The 21,450-nt window shown below is 39.7% G+C and overlaps 5 protein-coding genes across 10 annotated transcripts in view; 2 read left to right on the top strand and 3 right to left on the bottom strand.

Moving 5' to 3' along the window:
• Positions 1–535: 535 nt before the first annotated feature.
• LOC104816320 (40S ribosomal protein S23) lies at positions 536–2,289 on the top strand. The gene is made up of 4 exons (XM_010545070.1): positions 536–638; positions 1,571–1,726; positions 1,818–1,944; positions 2,033–2,289. The coding sequence occupies exons 1-4, from the start codon at positions 634–636 to the stop codon at positions 2,171–2,173; spliced, it is 429 nt and encodes a 142-aa protein (XP_010543372.1). The 5' UTR covers positions 536–633; the 3' UTR covers positions 2,174–2,289.
• Positions 2,290–2,512: 223 nt separating this feature from the next.
• On the top strand, positions 2,513–8,968 carry LOC104816318 (probable DNA helicase MCM8). 5 transcript variants are annotated; one of them, XM_010545068.2, is made up of 19 exons: positions 2,513–2,628; positions 2,943–3,220; positions 3,454–3,597; positions 3,692–3,809; positions 3,898–4,120; positions 4,233–4,396; positions 4,761–5,024; positions 5,164–5,259; positions 5,403–5,555; positions 6,047–6,117; positions 6,190–6,308; positions 6,637–6,766; positions 7,016–7,067; positions 7,183–7,339; positions 7,450–7,624; positions 7,833–8,003; positions 8,096–8,209; positions 8,395–8,480; positions 8,750–8,968. In XM_010545068.2, exons 2-18 carry the CDS (start codon positions 2,993–2,995, stop codon positions 8,446–8,448), a joined length of 2,433 nt encoding a protein of 810 aa, XP_010543370.1. In that variant the 5' UTR covers positions 2,513–2,628; positions 2,943–2,992; the 3' UTR covers positions 8,449–8,480; positions 8,750–8,968. The 5 variants fall into 5 exon arrangements, with proteins under 5 accessions (XP_010543370.1, XP_010543369.1, XP_010543368.1 ...); XM_010545067.2 differs by having other exon boundaries at positions 8,731–8,968; XM_010545066.2 differs by adding an exon at positions 2,741–2,758 and having other exon boundaries at positions 8,395–8,767.
• A 1,259-nt stretch (positions 8,969–10,227) lies between these two features.
• On the bottom strand, positions 10,228–17,678 carry LOC104816317 (E3 ubiquitin-protein ligase UPL4). The gene is made up of 17 exons (XM_010545063.2): positions 17,511–17,678; positions 16,339–17,027; positions 16,135–16,245; positions 15,925–16,041; positions 15,676–15,834; positions 15,424–15,585; positions 15,065–15,217; positions 14,835–14,956; positions 13,625–14,735; positions 11,927–13,120; positions 11,615–11,845; positions 11,424–11,528; positions 11,206–11,286; positions 11,056–11,124; positions 10,852–10,980; positions 10,666–10,749; positions 10,228–10,557 (listed from the first exon to the last, which is right to left on the bottom strand). The coding sequence occupies exons 2-17, from the start codon at positions 16,969–16,971 to the stop codon at positions 10,492–10,494; spliced, it is 4,527 nt and encodes a 1,508-aa protein (XP_010543365.1). The 5' UTR covers positions 16,972–17,027; positions 17,511–17,678; the 3' UTR covers positions 10,228–10,491.
• A 763-nt stretch (positions 17,679–18,441) lies between these two features.
• LOC104816316 (L-ascorbate peroxidase 2, cytosolic) lies at positions 18,442–21,026 on the bottom strand. The gene is given in 10 exon segments (XM_010545062.1): positions 18,442–18,760; positions 19,037–19,139; positions 19,398–19,477; positions 19,571–19,653; positions 19,728–19,776; positions 20,032–20,097; positions 20,321–20,463; positions 20,466–20,494; positions 20,569–20,707; positions 20,822–21,026. Coding segments are annotated over 9 exon segments (735 nt in total). The 5' UTR covers positions 20,688–20,707; positions 20,822–21,026; the 3' UTR covers positions 18,442–18,697.
• A 111-nt stretch (positions 21,027–21,137) lies between these two features.
• The window catches only part of LOC104816315 (60S ribosomal protein L4-1-like), a 2,056-nt gene continuing 1,743 nt past the window's right edge, over positions 21,138–21,450 (bottom strand). The window contains exon 3 of one of the 2 annotated variants that reach the window (XM_010545061.1): positions 21,138–21,424. In XM_010545061.1, the coding sequence (XP_010543363.1) occupies positions 21,341–21,424 (84 nt within the window). In that variant the 3' untranslated portion in view covers positions 21,138–21,340. Of the gene's footprint in view, positions 21,449–21,450 lie in introns of both variants that reach the window. The other variant, XM_010545060.2, reaches the window with a different exon arrangement.

Here is a 21,450-nt window from a genome sequence, read left to right as displayed (position 1 = left end):
TTTGGTGGGGACGTGGGGGACCGGCTGAGCCGGTGCATGATGCGTAGGGGGTGCTTGGTAGGTCTCTTAAGCGTGCTTTTTGTTTACCTGCTACAGCCGGTTTTTTTCGCTGCAGAGGAAAGGGTAGGGGGGGAAGAGTTGCTGACGTGGAGACGGGCGAGGTGGGGTAGGTGCACGTGACTCGGAGAATGTTTCTCTCTCTAACGTAGCGTATACTTTAAGGTGACGGGGTTTTTATCCCCTCCATCGAACGTTTGAACTCTCGCTAATCATGACCGTCCATTCATTTTCGAGATCTCGTTGCAATCCAACGGTTCACAAATTCGTTTTCGAAGTCACTGGGCTTAATTAAGCCCATTTATTATTATTAGGGCTTTGTAGGCCCACTGAAAACTAAAATTACTTGGTACCAGTGATGTGATATTTTGTATGTTTGGGTTTCATAGGAATTCCGATTTTTTTTTATCATACATATATGGGCTTTTTTGGTTGGGCATTTAGGTCCAATAAGATGTTATATCTACGAGGGTGTCGTGCTATATAAATTCTTGTCCCGTTAGGGTTTTGTGGCCGCTTCAGCTTCCTGCTTCATCGCACTCTCTCCTCTGTGGCCGCACTCTCGCTTTCGTCAACATGGGGTATGCTTCTTTCTCTTTGGTTATTCATCTTCTATCTCTGTCCTTTGTTTATGTTGCCATGTTCTTGTTGTTTCGGTCAAGCGAGATTGGATAATGGATTTCGTTGTGTTGTGATCTTAGAGATGGTTCGTCTTTTGCTCGGCACGGTTTGAATTTTGATTAGATGTTTTGTTTTCTAAATCTAAGTGACATATGTCAAGTGATTGTTTTATAATTCGGTAGATTTTCACTGTTTCTGATTCTTGTAGAGAGATGTTTGAACCAGGGGATTTTGTTATGTTTTTGTATTTGGAAATTTTAGGTTATGCGTTTTGAGGTGTGAAGCGAATATAGGTTCTCTCCTGGATTTCTTATTTGTTTCCCTGTTGAAAGTCTTCTTTCTGTAAGGGTTTTGAATGGTTCTGCTGCTCTGGTGTAGAGTGTCCGTTTGTTTTTGCGTTTCTAGTGTGGTGACATTTGTCGGAAAGTTTCCTGTGAGTTAAGAATAAATGTATGGTATTTGTACGGATTGGTTTTCGATAGAATCATGTCATGTACTTGATAAGTTGCTTCAATGCACATGTTCCTCTGAGTTATTATGGTTTTACATATTGGTTTTTGTGTAAAAAGTCTTCAGTTGGTAGTGGAGCCATGTTTTTCGTTTGTTTGGGAGTCTAAGAGATTTTCATCCTGAAGTAGCATTCACTTTACCTGAAATATTGGATTGGTTGAATCCTGCATTGCCTGAATATTGGTTGCTTACTGTTTGTTGGGATTTTCGGAATTTTAAGGATTGAGATTCTTATTCTTATGTGATACATTCACTTTATCTTCAATTTTTGAGATGTTGAATGCTTTATTCCCTGAATATCGGGCTGTGTGCGGTTTTGATGGGATTCTCAGAATTTCAAGAATTGAGATTCTTATTCTCTTGTGGTGCTTCATTTGTGCAGAAAGACACGTGGTATGGGAGCTGCCCGCAAGCTGCGGAACCACCGCAGAAGGCAAAGGTGGGCCGACAAGTCCTACAAGAAGTCTCACCTTGGGAACGAGTGGAAGAAACCTTTTGCCGGGTCTTCACACGCAAAAGGAATTGTCCTTGAGAAGATGTAAGGCTGCATATTCAACCCCATTCCCTATACATCTACAAGCTTGATATTATTACCATTTAGCCTGAATAAACTTGTGTGATGTATGCAGTGGTATTGAGGCTAAGCAGCCGAACTCTGCTATCCGTAAGTGTGCTAGGGTTCAGCTGATCAAGAACGGGAAGAAGATCGCTGCATTTGTCCCCAACGATGGTTGCTTGAACTACATTGAAGAAAACGTGAGTTGATGAAACGAAAGCTCGAATGCCCTCATCGGGTACCCGTGTGTTTGTTTTGTTCTGATAATACCGTGGGATTGCGTTACAGGATGAGGTCTTGATTGCGGGATTTGGTCGGAAGGGACATGCCGTGGGAGATATTCCCGGAGTCAGGTTCAAGGTGGTGAAGGTATCTGGTGTCTCCCTCTTGGCCCTCTTCAAGGAGAAGAAAGAGAAGCCCAGGTCTTAATCTGATTGTTATGGCCTGAAGTTTGGTTTTGTGCTTTTCTTTACAAGAACAAGAACTTGTACTATTATCTTTAATCTGTTCGTGGAGTTTTGTGTTCATCTTTGGGCTTTATTTTCTGGAAACTGTCCACGTGGCACGCCGTAATTATTTTAATCCATTGTGAATCGGAATTAATAGAGAAATTATTAAACCCTTGGAAGGAAAGTTAGCGTTATAGCCGTTACAGTTCTTTAGATCCAACGGCTGTGGACGAAGTTTCCTTTTCCATCTGGTGTCTTCTCCCACGGTGGGACCCACTTAAACTCAAACCCACACACATTTCTTTGATCACTGGAAATCTGTCTCCGCTCTCTCTTGATTTCTGTTAACTCAGCGCCCATGCTAAAGGGTTCTATGTTGATTCTGGAAACCCTAATTAATGCGTGGTTCAGATCAAAGAAGAAGAATTCGTCGAGGTATTTGCGGACTCCAATCTCTTCTTCGCTTCTATTTGTCATTCGTGTTTTATTCCCTCCGATTGTATGGATAGAGATCCCGAAGATTTGAAATTCGCTGTTTGATTTTCAGTCCACAGCAGGAGTTGAGGTTTTGTTCTCTTCCCTTTTCTTGTCTAATCAATACGTGGTGAAATGGTAAATTTCATGTTTCTGTTCACAATTTCAATCTGGTGGATGTCGTTTGCATAATCGGTGTATTAGACTACGGTTTTGGTCAATGAGAATATTCTCAAATTGAAAGCCCTAATCCTTTCCCCGCCAAAACCGTCCAGTGGGTAAAAGGTGAACGACCAGCGGCTGGCGATTCTCCGTTCCAGTCGTCATGTACGGAAACGGCGGCCCTGGAGACGGCGGTGATGATAATGGCGGAACAAGCATGATCTCGAAGCGCCGGGTATCAATCGGAGTTGATTCGATCGACATAGCTCAGGTCTTAGCTGTTTACTTCAGGGACAGCGAGACATGCACCGTCGACGAGGAGAAGTTGCTGCTCACGGCGGAGCTCCTCCGTCTCTTCTCGTCTCCGCCTTGTCGCAACCTGGTTTCCCAGGTATCTTACTCGAACTCATATCATACTCTGTAAAGTTTGAATATCTTGTAACTTTCACGAATATAGATGTTGTACGGTATATTTTGACCAACTGCGTCATTGATGATTTCTTTTTGCAATTTGAATTTCCGATAACCTTCAGTTGTTATGGGGTTCTAGACTTTCATTTGCGGCATAGATCGGTTCATGAATTTCTCTCGTATAAAAGTTAACATTCGACGGGAACGAAACAGGCAAAGGAAGAAGGTAACGGGTGCTTCTCCTTGTCTCTTGATCTCCAACAATTCAAGAAACTCTGCCATATTGATAACTTTTTTCTGAATCTGGAGAACAATCCGAAAGTGGTGATCCGATGCATGAGTGCTGCTGTCCACAAGGTACGGTATTGTGCTTACATGATTACTCATCAGGTTTTTTTGTTCAATGGTTTGCATGTGATGGACAATTGGACATATATTACATCTTTTGCAGATTCTTTTGGCTCAGTGGGAAACAAATGACTTTGTTGATGTGAAGAGGGTAAATATTCGCCTGCATAATTATCCCGAGTCCCTGACTACCTTGAAAAATTTGAGAGCAGCATATATCGGTATGTTGTTGTGTCATTTTTTTTAATAAATCTCATGAGAGGTGAGGCACACCATGATGGACCATGGTTTTGCCCTTTGAAATGTCAGGAAAGCTTGTATCTGTACATGGCACTGTTGTTAAAGTTAGTACAGTGAAGCCGCTTGTCACACAGATGAATTTTGACTGTGCAAAGTGCAAAACTAGCATTGCACGAACATTTTCTGACGGAAAATTTTCACCTCCGCAAACTTGTGATTCACATGGATGCAAGTGCAGGACATTTATTCCAATTCGATCTTCTGCTCAAACAATTGACTTTCAGAAAATTAGGTACTCCTCTATTCCCATCTCATCACAATTTTCAGCATCCTGTCTTAATTTTGGTACTCTTGTAGTGTATGATCCTTGCCATATTTTATCTGCTGTCCAACTCTTTTCATAGGATACAGGAGCTACAAAAGCTTGAAGACCATGAAGAAGGACGGGTCCCTCGAACCGTGGAATGTGAGCTGACCGAAGATCTTGTTGACACATGTATTCCGGGTGATGTGGTGACTATTACAGGGATTATAGCAGTGATCAATAATTACATGGATATTGGAGGAGGTACAGTATAAAGTTTGATTCATTAACTTTGCAGAGCTCTTCCATAACGTTCAAATGTTTCTATGCCCCGACTGTTCTTATTGTAAGACATCTAATCGCCATAGGTTTCTATTTTAAAGGGATGCCCAAATAGATATGTCATGTCGCATAGGCAATTTGTTACTGGAAAATAAAACAGGAACTGTTTTTTCACGTCTCTTTCGACTTTTGAGCATATTTTGGTTAACTGACTGTCGTCTATTTTCCTTTAATACCAATAATGCACCATTACCTGTATTAAATGCCATGATCATCATATCATCAAAGATTCTGATTGTGTCCCTCAGCTCAGTATTTACAAACTGTAAACATTTATATGTTTCAGGGAAATCAAAATCCAAGAATCAAGGATTTTATTATTTGTACGTTGAGGCAGTTTCAATATGCAACGCCAAGCAGCAGTCTGCATTTGAGAACTCAGAAGATCCTAGTAACAGTATCCGGCATACAGATGTTGGTGACTTGTTCTCATTCTCACAGAAAGATTTGGAATTTATTGTGAAGTTTAAAGAGGAATATGGTTCGGATGTGTTCCGTCAGATCCTTCATTCTATCTGTCCGTCTATCTATGGACATGAAATTGTCAAAGGTTGAGTACATTTGTTGTGGGTACATAGAGGCAAAGTAGTTAAATACTATTAGACCGAATACTACCACGTGGCTCCCATTTAACTAATTGACTTGAGTTTCTCACATCTTTACTTTTTACCTTATTATCTTCTAAACAGCTGGAATAGCGTTAGTGCTTTTTGGAGGTGTAAGAAAGCATTCAATGGATCGGAACAAAGTTCCAGTGAGAGGCGACATTCATGCCATAATTGTTGGTAAGATTTAGAGAATGCTAATTTTACTAGCATAAACTCACTCGAGAGTGCAATGTCCACTATATTGAAGGTGTGCTGCAGAGTATAACTGTTTCCTTTTTTTCTTTTTCACGTGGAAATTGTGTTTTTTTTGTTGCTGCTAGGTGACCCTGGACTGGGAAAAAGCCAGCTATTGCAAGCAGCGACGTCCATTTCTCCTCGTGGAATTTATGTATGTGGTAATGCAACAACTAATGCAGGACTCACCGTTGCTGTAGTGAAAGATTCCATGACAAGTGACTATGCTTTTGAGGCTGGTAGCTCCTTCGCTCCATTTTATATAAGCTAATACGAAATTTAGATTATGGCATGCGATTTGTACAATTGATGCTGTTGATAGAGAGTTTTTAATCACTCCACAACTGTCACACATTAAGTGGGATACATATATCATGCTAGTAATAGGTAGGCGATGCTAATGCTCCTTCCATCAAATCCGATGCACGAGGCACAGATGATTGTTTTGAATTATTAGGCTTTTTCAAGTGTTAGTATGTCACTTTTACTACAGATTCTTAGTACTGATGGGTAGTTTTCAGAGGACAAATCTTTTGCATTAGGTACAATGAGTACATTAAAGGGTTTATAGCTTCAGAAGTGTTTGAACCATATCAAGATATCGTTATCAAATTACTTCACACTAGGGGGAGGTTGCATTTGCATCACATTTTTTTATATAGTTTCATCCGATTGTGGGTTAAGAAGACAAAATTTCATCCTTGTGAACGTAGTGCTATCCTATGGGCAGGTGCCATGGTACTTGCAGATGGTGGATTGTGTTGTATTGACGAATTTGACAAAATGTCCTCTGAATACCAGGTTTGCTTTTCCAATTTCACCTCTTCTGATGTGGACATTGATTTTCTCTTTACTTACACTGCATTGACACAGGCATTACTGGAAGCAATGGAACAACAGTGTGTCTCTGTTGCAAAGGCTGGGCTTGTAGCAAGTCTGTCAGCTCGGACTTCTGTTTTAGCAGCAGCAAATCCTGTTGGTGGTCATTACAAGTACTTTTCTCAATATTTATTCTGTTAGTTTATTCCAAGAATGTTATGGCTTGAATAACTTCTGCTGGACTTGATGGTGTGCACAATATGTTTACCGTGGCAACATGATTATGATTCTAGCAAAAATTGTTATGCGACCCTTGGTTTTGGTTATTTGCTGTTTTGTTTGCACTGTCTTATGTGCCATTACATCTTGTGTAACTGTTTGAGTCATGTTTATGATCTGTTAAAAAGCTCCCTGCATCATCTGAGGTTAGGGACAGGATAGACACAGGAAAGATTATGTTCTACTTTTAACTGACGCATTGTTTTCACTATTTGATCGCAGCCGCGCAAAAACCGTGAATGAAAATTTGAAAATGAATGCTGCCCTCCTCTCACGATTTGATCTGGTTTTTATTTTGCTTGATAAACCCGATGAGCTCCTCGACAAAAGAGTCTCGGATCATATTATGTTGGTAAGACTCTGTCTCCATCTGTCCCAATTCTCGTGATGCAGGACGTTAGGGGGTATTATCAAATCTGTACTGCAATAGCCATACGTTTGAATCTGATCACATTCTAAAAACTCGAATAAAATACTTTCTGAATAAAAGTAGCATTATTGTTTCTAGAAATTCTTACTCTATTGGTGCACTGGTTGGTTTGTTGAAAGCCATCGAACATGGTAAGTTGATTTTTGCTATTTATGTAAATGTTTCTTGCAGCTTCATGCTGGCAACGGCCAAACTTCACCTGCGGTTAAGAAGCTAAAGATAGGTGATCTACTTACATGATTTTCCTTTTCTATTTTGTTTGGTAGCTAGTGTAAACATAACCTAGCCAGATAATATGATCCTTTGTCTTTCTCGTTGTGATTGGAAAAACAATGCAGCTTCGCAGGATGCTGGATATGCAGATATAAATGCAACAGGTGGTACTCTAGTTTCAAGGCTGCGATTTGACCCGAAGAATGATTATGAGTTTGTTCCTGTCCCTGGCAAACTGCTCAGGAAATACATTGCTTATGCTCGGAATTTTGTCAACCCTAAGTAATTTATTCTGTCTTTCTTTCCTGCTGCAAACTTATCGCTTTTTACAATTTATATTAAGCGATGTATATGATATGATACTTACCTGTGTATTTTTATATCATGTTCAGGATGACAAAGCCAGCAGCAGATATCATACAGAAGTTTTACTTGAAGCTGAGAGACCATAACACATCTGCTGATTGTACACCAATAACGGCTAGACAACTGGAAAGTTTGGTCAGGCTTGCGGAAGCTAGAGCTCGGGTAGATTTGAGGGAAGAAATAACAGTTCAAGATGCCTTGGTAAGCTTGAACTTAAGTATTAATATTATCACTTCTGATAGTTTAATTGAATAAGTTTAACTTGGCGAGAGAGATCATAAGTTAAGTTCTAAAATATTTAGCTTTGAAAGTTGTATTGGTTGGTTTGTCTGGACGGTAAACTTTCTTGGTACTTGGTAAGATCTCTTTACATGTTTTTTCCGAATTTTTATTATTATTTTTTTTACAGGATGCGGTTGAAATTATGAAAGAGTCCCTGTACGATAAGTTTGTAGATGAACATGGGGTTGTGGATTTTGGTCGGAGTGGGGGAATGAGTCAGCAAAAAGAGGCAAAGCGGTTCTTGAGCGCTCTTGATAAGCAATCGGCTCTGCAGCAGAAAGACTGTTTCTCGATCTCCGTATGCACATACGTTACAATATTCACTGTGGTGCCTTGTGACAGTGTGTTTTTATATATGGTTAACTTGGTACTGGAAAAATTGTAATGCAGGAGATGTATAGTTTGGCTGATAGGATTGCTCTAAGAGTTCCTGATATAGACACCTTTCTGGAGAATCTGAACATTGCTGGTTACCTGCTGAAGAAAGGGCCAAAGACTTATCAGGTATGCTTCTGCCTCATCCCTGACTCAGGAACTAGGGCACGTTCAATGGAATAGAGGCAGCAAAAACACTGAATATAAGCGGGCATATATATATATATATATATATATATATATATATATATATATATATATTGTATACTTGTTGAACAAGCTATTTACATGGACTAAAATTTCATATTAAGCAGGTCCTCTCATCCTCTTATTCTCGGGCGAGTCAGTCTTCGTCCAGGTCAAGATGATAGGGGAATTCTGCGGTAGCTGCAGAGCACAGGTAAAAGCACTTATCCAGACCCCTAGGAGTAAATATGTATATTATATATTTCAGAGGCGTAGTGGTCAAGTGCATTACTACTTTTGAACCACAACGAGACATTCCCCGAAAGGGAGAGTTGGGTTGAGTAACGTTGATTTACACATGACAATTCAGGGTATAGTATAGTGTATAGTATAGTGTATAGTATGGTGTGTAGTATACACTGCAGATACATGAATGCAGTGAATGGTGGCTTATGTATGTGTAGCTTCCTGATGCAAGTGAAGGACCAGGTTATTGTTACATGGGAAAACCAAGCTCCCCCAGTTTTAGGTTGTAACAATTGGAGAGTTGGGTTTGAATACAAGGCCTAGGATGGGCTTTTGAGGGCGTAAAAGAGGAGGATGGATGCCCAGTGAGGCGCAATTCGCAAGAAACGAGAAGCTTAAACTCCGCATCAGACGTCGAGCCATTAAAATTATAACTAAGTACCGCTTGTTATATTTATAAATATAATTAATTAAATAAAAATTTAATAGACTCGGCGAAGGATGAACTTGTTATATTTGAGTTTAAAATTATATTACAAATGAAGGAAGAAGAATAACGGAAGTGGGGGTCATAGTATTCCAACGCGCATTTGGTGCGCGTTGAGCGCGTGAGCGTAAAATCGATAGGTTATAACCCACAGATTTGGGTCTTTTTCCTCAAAATCACAAAATGACATGCGTGAAAGCGCGTGGGACGTCTTTCACCGTTTCTTCTTTTTTTTTTTAAACATCAGAGCGTTTTATTCCTCAAAAACTCTTATTATGATTTATAAAAAAAATTAATACAAATAGATGAAATCTAGGATTCGTCTTTTTTTTTTTCTTTCTAAATTACAGATTTTTACGTAGTTTCCTTAAGTTTTGTGCATGACCAATAAGTATATCAATGTATATAAATAGACAAAATATATGACGATTAAAATAAGCTAAATATATCTAAATCGCACGAAGTATATTTACAAAAATAATTCATTAAATAAAAAGTACTATTTTTAAATGATACTGGATAATATCAAAATTAGATGAAGATGAGTTCAATATTATATTATCAAATTTAATAATTTTTAAATGTTTACAATTATCTTATTAAAATAAAAGCTAATCTGTTTACAATACCTATAAATAAAAATCATTAAGTGCGCTAATAAATTGAAGAATAATTTTTTTAGGTTTTTAAATTAAAAGGATGTTATTTCGATTAACTAAAAAAATTATTGATTCTGTTTTATAAAAATTAAAATTAATTATAAAAATAAATTGACAATTGTCTAGAAAAGAGACAATGACCAACATTGATGAGCAAAGTGATAATACCATAATAGACTACATCCATTATATCTTAGAAAAATAGAGACCACACGATTTTAGATGATTAAAGGACCGAAGAAAACAACATTTACATAAGTTTTTTTTTTCTGGATCATAATGGAATTCTCACTGTATTCATTTATATCTAAGGTGAAGTAACATCTGAGTTTAGTTATTTTGACAACTACATTAAATTTCTGCAGTTTCCTCTTACTCTTAAGGAGAAGAGAGCACAGACCAACTGCTCATTTGCTTATCATCTTCTTCAGCAAAGAGAGTGCATACCTCAATACATATATATTCACCATTACATACACCCAGCCAGAGATGTGTATGTGCATATGTATACATACATATATTTATATAAATTGTGTGTGTGTGTGTGGAGAGAGAGAGAGAGAGAGAGAGAGAGAGAGAGTGTACCAGTTAATTGCATAGAAACTGTTTGGAACTTCCCCTGTACACAGCTTTCCATCAGCCAAGAGTTCTTTTTTCTACCAAGTCTTTCTTTATGTACAAACTCCTAAACCCATTTCTTTCTTTTAAGTGGAGAAGAGCTTCCTCTTGTACTTCCAACAATCCGCCCTCTCTTCACAACTGTACAAACCAACCAAAGTCCACCTCCTCGTCCTACTCCTACTAATTTACAGACTTTCATCAAATCTGTCAAGCTACGACAGATGGAAGGACCCTTGACCTTCAGTTATCGCATATATGAGCTTCTCTTTCATCTTCTCCTGCATCCAACACCAAAAAAACCCCCCTTGGTGAGATTCTGAGACCTGTTTTTGTGTATATACATAAACATTGGAACAAGAGGTGCAGAAAATGAGGAGGAAAATAACTTTGGAAGAGTATGGGGGAAGCTTCAGATAATTGGCACATGTCATCACGCTTGGCAGGTCAGTTTCCACAGAGTTGCTGCAGTGCTGTTGCCCAAAGGAAAAAAAAAATGTAAGTAGAGGCGATGAACCAGAGGAAGACATTTATCAGATGTATAGCAAAATGGACAAATGAAAACAAAAATGGACCTTCCGGACAATCGTTAGTTTTGGATTAAGAGATGCCAAACCCCCAGGAGGAAGCCTAGGTGCCCCCGTTACAAATTGCAGAAAGGCTCGCCTCTGATCCTTGTCAAACTCCTGTAGAATCTCCAGCAGCTGAAATTCCAAAAAGAACCATTTAGCAGCTTGGACCATGAATTATCAGAGAGAGGGCAGAAGGGAAAAACCAACATGTTGAACTGGCGGGCTGCTCGCGGTGTATCCGTGGTCAAACTTGATGTGATCCAAAACTTCATTCATCTGAAAAGACAACATAGTTTGTTAGTTGATCAATAGGCATATTCTGAACCGCAACATTTAACATCACAAGTCTTTACATACATTCCAGATATCACGTTCCCCACACAGCAGAAGTTCTAGTTCATCCTCATTAAATATCCGGAGATGTTCAATAGGGAAAACCTGAAAATATAATAAACAGAATCCAAATTAGCACAACACTAAGTCAAACATACCATGTAGTTCTATATAGATAGTAATCAAACTGAAATTCATAGAAAGACAATTTTAAACGCAAGTCCAAAGAAAAGACTATTCACTTGGTTAAACCCGGTTCTAAATGCTTCCACTTGTTTTTGGATCCCAGTGTGTACTGAGGCATTGACCACGGCCTCGATATAATCTTCAAGGTTACTCAAATTTACCTAGAGAGATAGAAAATAAATTAGTTAAGTCCCACATTTTTGCAGGAGAAAAAGAGACTTGACCACAAAACTAAAATATCACGTACCATGTCAGTATCAGAACTGGGAGCAAGATTGTAATCAGGGTAACCAGGCAGTGCAAATTCAAGGCAAAGATCTTCAATTCTGGTGCCCCGGAACCATACATCAAGTTTGGTTGCTCCACAATTGTTATTTGCTGTTTCCTGTAATCTCCTCCTACACACTAGAGCTTCCAATTCCAGCAGCGTTTTACAGAGCTCGGGGTCAAATGAGTGGATATCATATAAACTCAGCTCCTAAAAGAAAATTCTCCATCAGATGGGTTGACAGTTGCACGAAAGAGATTCGAATGTGTAATGTCTGCAAACCATTTTTACCTGTCCAATGATCAGTTTATAGAAGGCTTTGGAGAAAGGCAGGTCTAAGACTCGTCCATCTTGAAGAGCCTTAGCTACCACGTTCCCCAAGAGGACAAAATTCTGGAGCACATCGGGATAATTGCCTGACCAAGGACGAGGAAAGAGTCCTGATGCAGACAACACAACTCCAGAGTCCTTAGTTATCTCTCCACCAAAGGAGCTATGATCACCCCTCCACATGCCAAGACCTTGCTTTTGAAATGCTCTACTAACCAGGGTATAGAACTCTAGTGTTGGCCCAAGACCAGTTCCAACTTCTTCATTATATTCCACCTCGATGACCACCTTTTGATGGCCATGTAATTCCATCATTTTTGCAGCAGACTCTAAAATCTGTTCCCGGGAAGCTAAAAACTTTTTACGTGGCAAACTGCCTGTCCCTAGGCGCCCTTCACCATGACTATTGGAACCATTAGGGTGATGTGGATGATGATGATGATGATGAACCTGCTGCATGGCAAATGCTGCCAGTCGGAAGTATTTAGTTTTTACTTCGAAACTAAATAGGAATGGACATGATGCCACCAGATCATTAAACCATGATGGTAGACCACCAATGGAGACAGCAACAGAATCACGCAGCTGCTGCTCCAGTTTTTCTGTAAGCTTACTGCAAACAAATTCAGCATGTGGAACTGGATGAACTTGTACCCTTACATCCTCCAAATTGTCAAGCCTACTTTCAGCAAAAGCAAGTATCCTCTCAAAAGACATCAAATGAAACAGGAATCTGTTCATGCCCTCCAAACACTTAAGAAGAAACAATATATCATATGTTGGACTTGTCTTGTCAAAACGCGCCGCAAGTCTGTGAGTGAATAGGTAAGATAAAAACGGAGAGTATTCATCATACTTATTAACATCATCCCCGACTGATCCTGGCGAAGTGAGAGACTTAGGAAAATCCCCAAGTTTTGAAGCACTTTTGTAAGTGATGTTGTGTATTTCAGTCCAATTTTTTGAACCATTCATGGTCTCTTCCTCTGCTTTTAATTTCTGCCAGAGGATTGCCTGGTATACAGTCAGAGATCGGTCCATTTGATGCCCTTCCAGGAAAAACAAAAGTTTTGGCGAAGCATCTTCTTCCCCACCAGAGGTGACAGAATCTGGATTTCCCGAACCACCGCTTGGCCTGTCTTCCTCTTGAGAACCCTGAATACGAAAGAATACACCAATAAGAACAAACAATCATGCCAAGTAAACCAATGATAAAAAATAATTACCAATTCACTTGTGAACAATACTTCTATGAGATTAAGTCTCATAGAAAGAGAAAAAGAAAGATGAATAATGGCAGTAAATATACTTGCATTTAGTCCTACCGCAATCCTTAATAATTTCTCATCTCGAGTAGGCAGACTAACACTTGTGGCAGTTGAGTAACCACGTTTGATTTACATTGAGCAAATACGAGCTAATGACAATGCAATCTTAAATTTAAAAGAATTAGCAAAACGATTATCTTACATTCATCTTAGAAAGTTTTGCTAATTGCACTATCACAGAAAGAAGAGAACCAGATTGTCTTATATTAATTGCTCTCTTCAGAGCTCAGACTGAACAATAAAGAAGAAAACCAGCCAAAAAGATTATCAGACATGCTAATTTTTAAAGGCACTATTTTCAGGCTAACGACCGGGGGGATTTTAGAATTACCTGAGCCTCAGGGGCATTGGGGGCCACACTCTTAGTTTCCATATGACCCGAATTTTCACCTGGACTATAATTTGAAGTTGATTGTAGACGAGGAGGAGACTGACATTCTGTAGTTTGATCCTTCCCTTCTGCAGAATCTGTGCGCTCTGTATTAACTTTAGGCCACAGGTAACACTCAATAGCGTCCAAGGAGCAAAATGGGTCAACAGTGATGAAGTCTTGGGAGTAATCACGTAGACAAGCCTCTCCTTCTGCTTTCAGGAAGCGAACTCTCAGACATGGATGATTTGTGCAACGTCCATTTGGAACAGTCGCGAATGAGTTCCTTTGCCTCCAAAACTGGCTTAAGATAACCGGGAAGTTTTCCAAAGAAGATAGAGAATTCTGTAGCTTACTTATTAACATGGATGGAGTTGACTCCCCATCAGACCAGAGCAATCTTGCGAACACCGCAAATCTCTCACCAATGAATAGTAAACTATCACACACAGCATTATCTTTGCCGAGTTCCCTCCTATTCAGACCATTAGACAGGTAGTTTACCAAAGACTTCACAACCCCACTCTCAATAAACTCAAAAGTGGACACAGATTCCCTTCCACTCAGCCTTCCCATAATTTGATGACATATGGAATAAAATTGCTCACCATGCAGACTGTGGGAATCAACGGGCATGGTCATCAAATCACTAAGCGCCACTGATAAGTTCTTGAGACTGTGGAGAACATCTGTCAAACCTTTCTCAGAGTCGAAAACATCAGGTCCAAAGAAACACTCTTTAATATGCTTTGCAAGAATGTAGACGGAATCCTTTTCGATCTTACAGGCTTGTGTAGAAGAAAGGGATTTTCCGAAAATCTGACACAAGCATCTTAAAACCTCCCGTGTAAAAGGCTTTTGCGAAGGGTCGGCTGTGCCTTGAATGAAACCAGATACTGCGTACCGTTGCCCTTTTTCTGAAGTAGTGAGTGCTTCAATTGCAAAAAAGACGCCCTCTTTTATGAAGGAGTTCAAAAAATCATCTCTGTATTTCTCAAGAAGCACTTCAACAATCTGCAGAGCTACTATGACCACATGATGATCCTTCCGCGAAAAAACACCGGCCAAAACACTGCCACATCAAGAAAAGCACCATCGTCAGCTAGAAATAGAAAACCCGAGTTTAGACACACCTTGGAAGCTCTCCAGAGAATTCTACAAACAAACTTACCTTGAAAGGTTGCCATCCTTCAGCAATCCAACCAGAATGTCCGAGTTGCTCAAGCAAATCAGCTTGTGAATCGCAGATAGGCAACCGAAGGAAACATATAGGTTGGCACCAGAGTTAAGCACCTAAAGAGAATTCATCAGACATATTACAATTTCCACGAGAAAAATGTGCCCAAAAGGTAATTTCCACATACAGCAAGGAATAGTATGTGTCTATGGTTAGAGAATAACCTGAATCATAACAGGAAGCATGTCTGTTCCAAATTTTTGTAAAAGATCAGGCTGATTGACTAAGAAAGTCTCTTTATCCTGTTCCAGCTGATTATCCTTCTCTACAGGTGAAGCAGGAAGAAGCTCACTCACCAACTTCAAAACTTCATGCACCTGAGCTAGAAATTGAGATAGTTACAATGTCTTTCCACCGCTATGAGTATCATTAGCATCAATTGAAAAACATTGATAGACAATCTTAATGGAAAGTTGGAAACTATTCCACTCCAACACGAGCTGTTTGATAGCCAACTATATGTTGTAGTGAGGGATATAAGAATGGTGCACACTCAAGTTTCTACATGATATAAGATACAAACCTGATTCGAACATGCATTGCTGAGAAGTGGAGAAGAAATTGTGTGAGAAATGTCATAAGTAGACAGAATCTCTTTAAGTTTGCAGCCAATGTTTAGCTCATATAAAGTTCTGAAAGCTACAACTGAACCAGAAGAAAGCTTTCTGAGCAATCCGATCAAACCCTGCCAACCAAACCAAAACACCTTTCTGTCATATTGATCCTAAGAAGTACTACAGCGGAAACATGCAAAAGGAGGAGAAATCTCATATACATTGTAAACAGGTTGGGATAGGGTAGTGCGGCTATTCGAGTTCAAAAGATGTGTGGACTGATGAATTAGTCCATGCCTACATAGTTCATCCAACATAGCTGGTGATTGACTGACTTGCTCTGCTATTTTTGTCAAACAAATAGCTACACTCTCAACCAACTGCAAGGGAAACAGACAGATTATACATACAGATATGTAAAGATCTTTTTAATCAAAGAAATGAATATAAGAACTGAACATCACAGAGACCTGTCGATCTTCATATCGAAGAAGATTGCACAATATTGGAACAGCATCCATGAAAGGAGAAGGGGACTCAGAAGGAAGCTTCCTACATATATTCACCACCGTAGAAACTGCAACTCTCTGTTGCAAATCCAATATAAAATGTAGTCGTCTAATTAGCACCAACCAAGGGTAGATCAATTCAGCAACGATAGCATGCTTGAGACTACTAACCTGTACACTTGTCGAGAAGAAATCAATAAAAGAAAGTACAGCCATGATGGCTCCAGCGTTTAAGCATGCTAGTGGCTGATCCCTTGAAATTTTCTCCAGTGCTTGCAAACACTGACCATGATAGGAAATACCCATCAAACAAAATTCTCAGTAATTGTGATCATTCACGATCATGTAACAAAAACAATTAACAACATAAGCTACCTGCTCGGCAACATCCAGATATTCAATAGTCATTAGTCTTTGGCAGAGAGCAGGAACAGCTTCATGTCTTACGAGAAAAGATGTTGACCGCGGAAAAACATCACACAAGTAAGTTATAGCTCTAATCGCCAACAGCATGATATCTGCATTGCTCTCATGCTTAGCTAACTTCACAAGCACCGGGGAAAGCATGTCTGCCATCATGCTGGAGAGAGAGTCTTCAGTACAAAATGACAACACTTCACATAACTCTGTAAGTGCACTTAACTGAGCTGACGGGTCGGTTCCTTCACTCAAACTCAATAAGAGAGACTTCAATTTCCCTTGATCACCAGATGATCTACTTCTCTGATACTCCTGAAGAACCCTCTGTCTTGGTTCTGCATCATCAGAATCACAAGACCCATATTCCGAATCCTTCTCCGGATCTCCGTCTGATCGGCTGGAAGGTGAAACAGATGAAGATGTATCCATATCAGCCTCATGGTTTTCATTTCCTGAACTTGTGCCATTGGCTTGAGCCTGAACCGATGAGCCAGATGCACTCGGCCTGAACTCCAAGGAACTACAAGCTCTCTTATCAGCAGGTAGATCTTCCACCACTTCCATGCGCTTCTGACCTCTGTTCTCCATCACTTTTATCAGTTTCCCAGATTCTTCAACAAGAGTGCATCATGTTACAGGTATTCCTAGGTGAAATCGCGTCGATAAATCAAATAAAAGACAAACCGAAAACAAAAAGATCAATATGGGTCAAAGATTCAAGCACTGACCAAAACTAGTGAAGAGAAAACAGCAAAAGAAAGAAGAAAAATCGGGGATTTTCTGTGACGCGATCAACACCATTACTATCAAAATCTCCAGAAACTAACGAACAAAGACATAGAAGATCAACCCCACATCAAAATTTTGCCATCCGCACAAAGAGGTTACACTGGCGAAAAGTTCTTTTCTTTGGCAAAAAAAAAAAGAAAAAGAAAAAACTCGCAAGAAACAGGAAAATACAATAAGCAATAGCAGAATTGAACAACTACAACAACAGAGAAAACAAAGATTGAGAAGTGAAGATCAGGATCACATTGACAAATCACAGAAGGGGAAAATGAAAAAAAAAAAAAAAAAAACTTCCACAATCACATGCTCAAGTCCCCTTCTTTTCTCTCCTGATATACCTAATCGATGAAATCAAACGGGTCTCCGATCGGAATCGAACACCTTAAGTTGATTCCCAGGTTGAAGAAAAACGAAGAGAATCTAGGGTTTATCTTCCGCGAAATTTTGCCTTCTGGTCAAGAATCAAATGGATAAAGACGTATGGCAGATAATCTATATACTTTTTTTTTTCCTTGCTTATTTGCTAAGGCGCTGATGGTTAATTTAGACTTCTAATGTCCGAGGGAAACTATTCTCTGCGGAAACCAACACCGAGAGATTGGGTACGCTCCAGAAGAAGCTATGCATCGGACGGTCATAAATAATACGAGTAGAGATCAAGGGACGAGGATATTTAAAATTAACTATTTTTCAAAAATAATTTTGTGGGACCGGGGGATGAGGAGCACCGCCTTATATGGTTACGTGTGACACGAGTCATCATTTAGAGGTGTGCGGCCGTACAATTAATCTGTGATTATAAAGAAAATCAAATGCATTTTTTTAATTATTATGTTACCAAAAGTAATTAAGCATTTCTGATGAAAATGCAGTTTTGGGTCCACCGTTTGTTTTTGTAATTGTTGAAAACACGAAATCTAAGGTGATTTGATGCGAAATAAGATTTTATATCATTTTGATTAGGGGATTTAAAAAAAAAAAAAAATACATGGAGACGCATTTTTTTTGGGTCCAGACATTTAGTCGTAAGCTGTTTATTTATTAAATGTTTAATGTCTCTCACTCGGATACAAAGCAACCAAATTATCTCCCCTATATAAGTAACTTGTTATATTGGAAAAATGAATTAAAGAAGTTATAACCATCTAATTTATAATACTAATTTAATGAAAATCATTCGATTCAAAATTTCAGGTTTCGGATTCTATTAAATCATTTCTTTAATTAAAAAAAAACATATAAAGATTGAGGGGAGGGAGGGAGTGGTAATGATTGTACATTATGAACAACACAGATTTCATAGACCATTATCACATGCTAATATTCATCATTTCATTTCATTACACAGAAACACAACAACACAACACGCCACTCATACGGTAACTTGACGAACAAGAAAGCGACAGGGCATAGCATGCATGTTCCCCCGACCGCACTACTCATCGCCAAAACGATGATTCTTTCACAACACCCAGAAATCAGACGAGAGATGATGTGCAGAGAGACGAAGTGACGGTACGATCGCTTACCCGAGTTCCGATAGCTTGAGATGAGCTTCGGCATAGTCCTCGATGAAGGCATCCTCATCCTGGGGGAGAAATATGATTTGTGTTGTGGATTCAGGTGATGATCCAATGAAACTAAAGTTTTTTTTTATTATTATTATTACTAGAATGGTCCCCGGCCCCCGGTCCGACTACATCCATCCTAGACCCGAGATCGGCCTTTATGTATAGATCATTTTGGTCCAAAAATTACATCCTCTCCATAAGTGGAATCGATCAGGACCTTGAAGATGACTTTGTTACCTCTCAGCCACTGGTCACCAATGAAACTAGAGTTAATGCGTCATGTACGTACTTACCGCAGCGTATTTCTGGACCAGATGTCGGAAGGCAGGATCCTCTAGAAGAGCTTTGTCGGTTGACAGCTGTATTAGGCCTTCTTTCTCTCCACTGAGGAGTTCCCTATTCGAACACACAAAAGTGAAATGGTTTATAATGAAGCCAGCGAAGAGCCTGGTCGGTTCTTGACGAAGGTCCTTGTAGAGTGTGTATAGCTCATGTGATATCATAAGAGAGATTTATGCGTCTCAATGTACATTTATCAGGATTCAGGAGGACCTTATTATATATTGGAGCAAGAATGATCTTAAACATTGAGCCAATGTTTTTGAGATAAAAAGCTGGTCCCAGCATGAAGACAGAAGACAGAACACTACTTACTTGAAATAAGAGTTGTCGAAAATGAGAGGGTTCTGAGTCCACGGCCCCTCAAATCCCGAACGTTCCTTGTGGCACCGACCCTGAACAGGTTACAGTCCAGACACCCATCACACAAATGGTTGAAGCTCCAGGGTTTATCTGAAATAAGAACGAAGGAATGGATGGATGCGTACCAGAGTGTGTCCACCAGATAATGCGACGATGTCCTTATCGCTGAGACCCATGCGGCTGAAAACATCTCTCAGATGGTCGACGCCTAATTTTATAAAAGCATACAAAAAAATTAATATGTTTCCATGATAAAGTATGAACCTTTTCAGAATCGTTTACCTTTAACAGCCTGAGGAAGGCGACCTTCTGGGGGTGGTTCGACTTTGTCCTGTGGGAGAAATTTAAGACAAAGCAGTCTCAGTACAACAACTCGTCACCAAGATCGTGTACATTACTCCGTTAAGTCTTGAAGTAAATCTTAAGAGAAATTTATGAAGAATACACTTCCACACAGCTTGGAATTTCAGTCCACAATCATCAAAACATAAGACAGATGCGTGCATCCGTGTTTAAGACCAGAGATCATCAATGTTGATGTATGTCAAGTGTATCTAGGAACAGCATAACAAAGAAACTGAATTACCGGTCGACCAGGGTGGAACGGAATCTCAGGCCCTCCAGCGATCTCGACAGCAACAACTCCAGCCAGCTACAACAAGCAAGAAAACTCACATACTATCAAATTGAAGAGGAGACGAAGTCTCTTCTAAGCATTATGAATCTAAATTTCTTTTCTCCAGCTACGGACATATGGCTCTATCACTGAAACCGTGTGAATAAGGTTTAGTTCTAAGCCAAGCATCTAATCTTAGGGGCGATAACAGGTTAACACTCAGCAGGATCTTTAGCAGAGAGTGGTAATAAAGATTTACCTGGTAGAAATCAGCATATGACAAGATGGGGAACTGTTGCTTGATGGGTTCGAGAAGCTTGACGGCTATTTCCAAGCCATTGTTGGCTTCATGAGAGAGCTCTTGAGGATGCCTTATCGTCCCAAAAGGCCCTCCCGTCTTGTCTTCACATCAAACGTACCTGCCGAGTGCCATCTTCATCCACACAGACAAATCGATCAACACTATGAATTACAACATTTTCCTAAGTAGAGAGAGAGAGATTTTACGCAAGACGGAGGACGATGGGAGCACAGTGCTTCTCGGCGATGAGACCACGGAGTTTCCTCTTGCACTTCTGGACGGCTTTCTGGTACTCTTCACTTACTTCTGGGTATCTCTTCGCCATTCAAGGCTTCACCCGCTTTTCTGCAATCCACGGATCATCAAACTCGAAAAACGGAAGGAAACCCATAACCTCTCGATCATCATCATGGATATATTCAACAACAGAGAGAGAGAGAGAGAGAGAGAGAGAGGAACCTGAAGATCGGAGTTAATGGAGGAGCAGAAAGAAGGATCGATCGTCAATAGCAGATCATCAAATATTAACAATGGGCAATCGATGGTCGGATGGTTCTTGGGCAGGGCAATGTGTCTCTAGTTTCCCTTAATAGTATGCGCAAAGATGACGGTAGTGATTTAACGTGTACCCGATTGTTGGCGCGCTTTCCAGAAACAACATGGGAAACGACAAAAACAGGTTTGACCAATAGAATCACGCCATCTGTTAAGCAACAGAAGTTGTCGTAACTGACAGCTGCTCGCTGGTAAAGAAGAACTCATAGTAACACATTGGTAGTAAAACGAACTAAAGTTGTTCATAGTTTTTGACTCAATGACCCATTTAACAAACTCAAAGAAAAAAACATAAGCAACACATGGAAAAAAGCTTTAAATAAATTGTCTCCATTATCCGAGAAAGAAGACAGATAAGATCCCACAAAAAACAACAGATTACTTTGAAAACAAAAACATTTCCTCTAGAAAGATACGATGAGATTACTGACTAACGCCGAGCCACTTGGAGAAGTTATCAAACTCGGTGTAATCACTGTCTGAGATCATTGTCTGGTACCATGCTTTTCCCGCCGCTCTTATGGCTGGTGCCT

This window comes from Tarenaya hassleriana, unplaced genomic scaffold (assembly GCF_000463585.1).
Source record: "Tarenaya hassleriana unplaced genomic scaffold, ASM46358v1 Cleome25, whole genome shotgun sequence".
NCBI lineage: Eukaryota > Viridiplantae > Streptophyta > Magnoliopsida > Brassicales > Cleomaceae > Tarenaya > Tarenaya hassleriana.
Note: the sequence above shows the minus strand (reverse complement) of the source record. Positions and strands in the feature narration are given on the sequence as shown.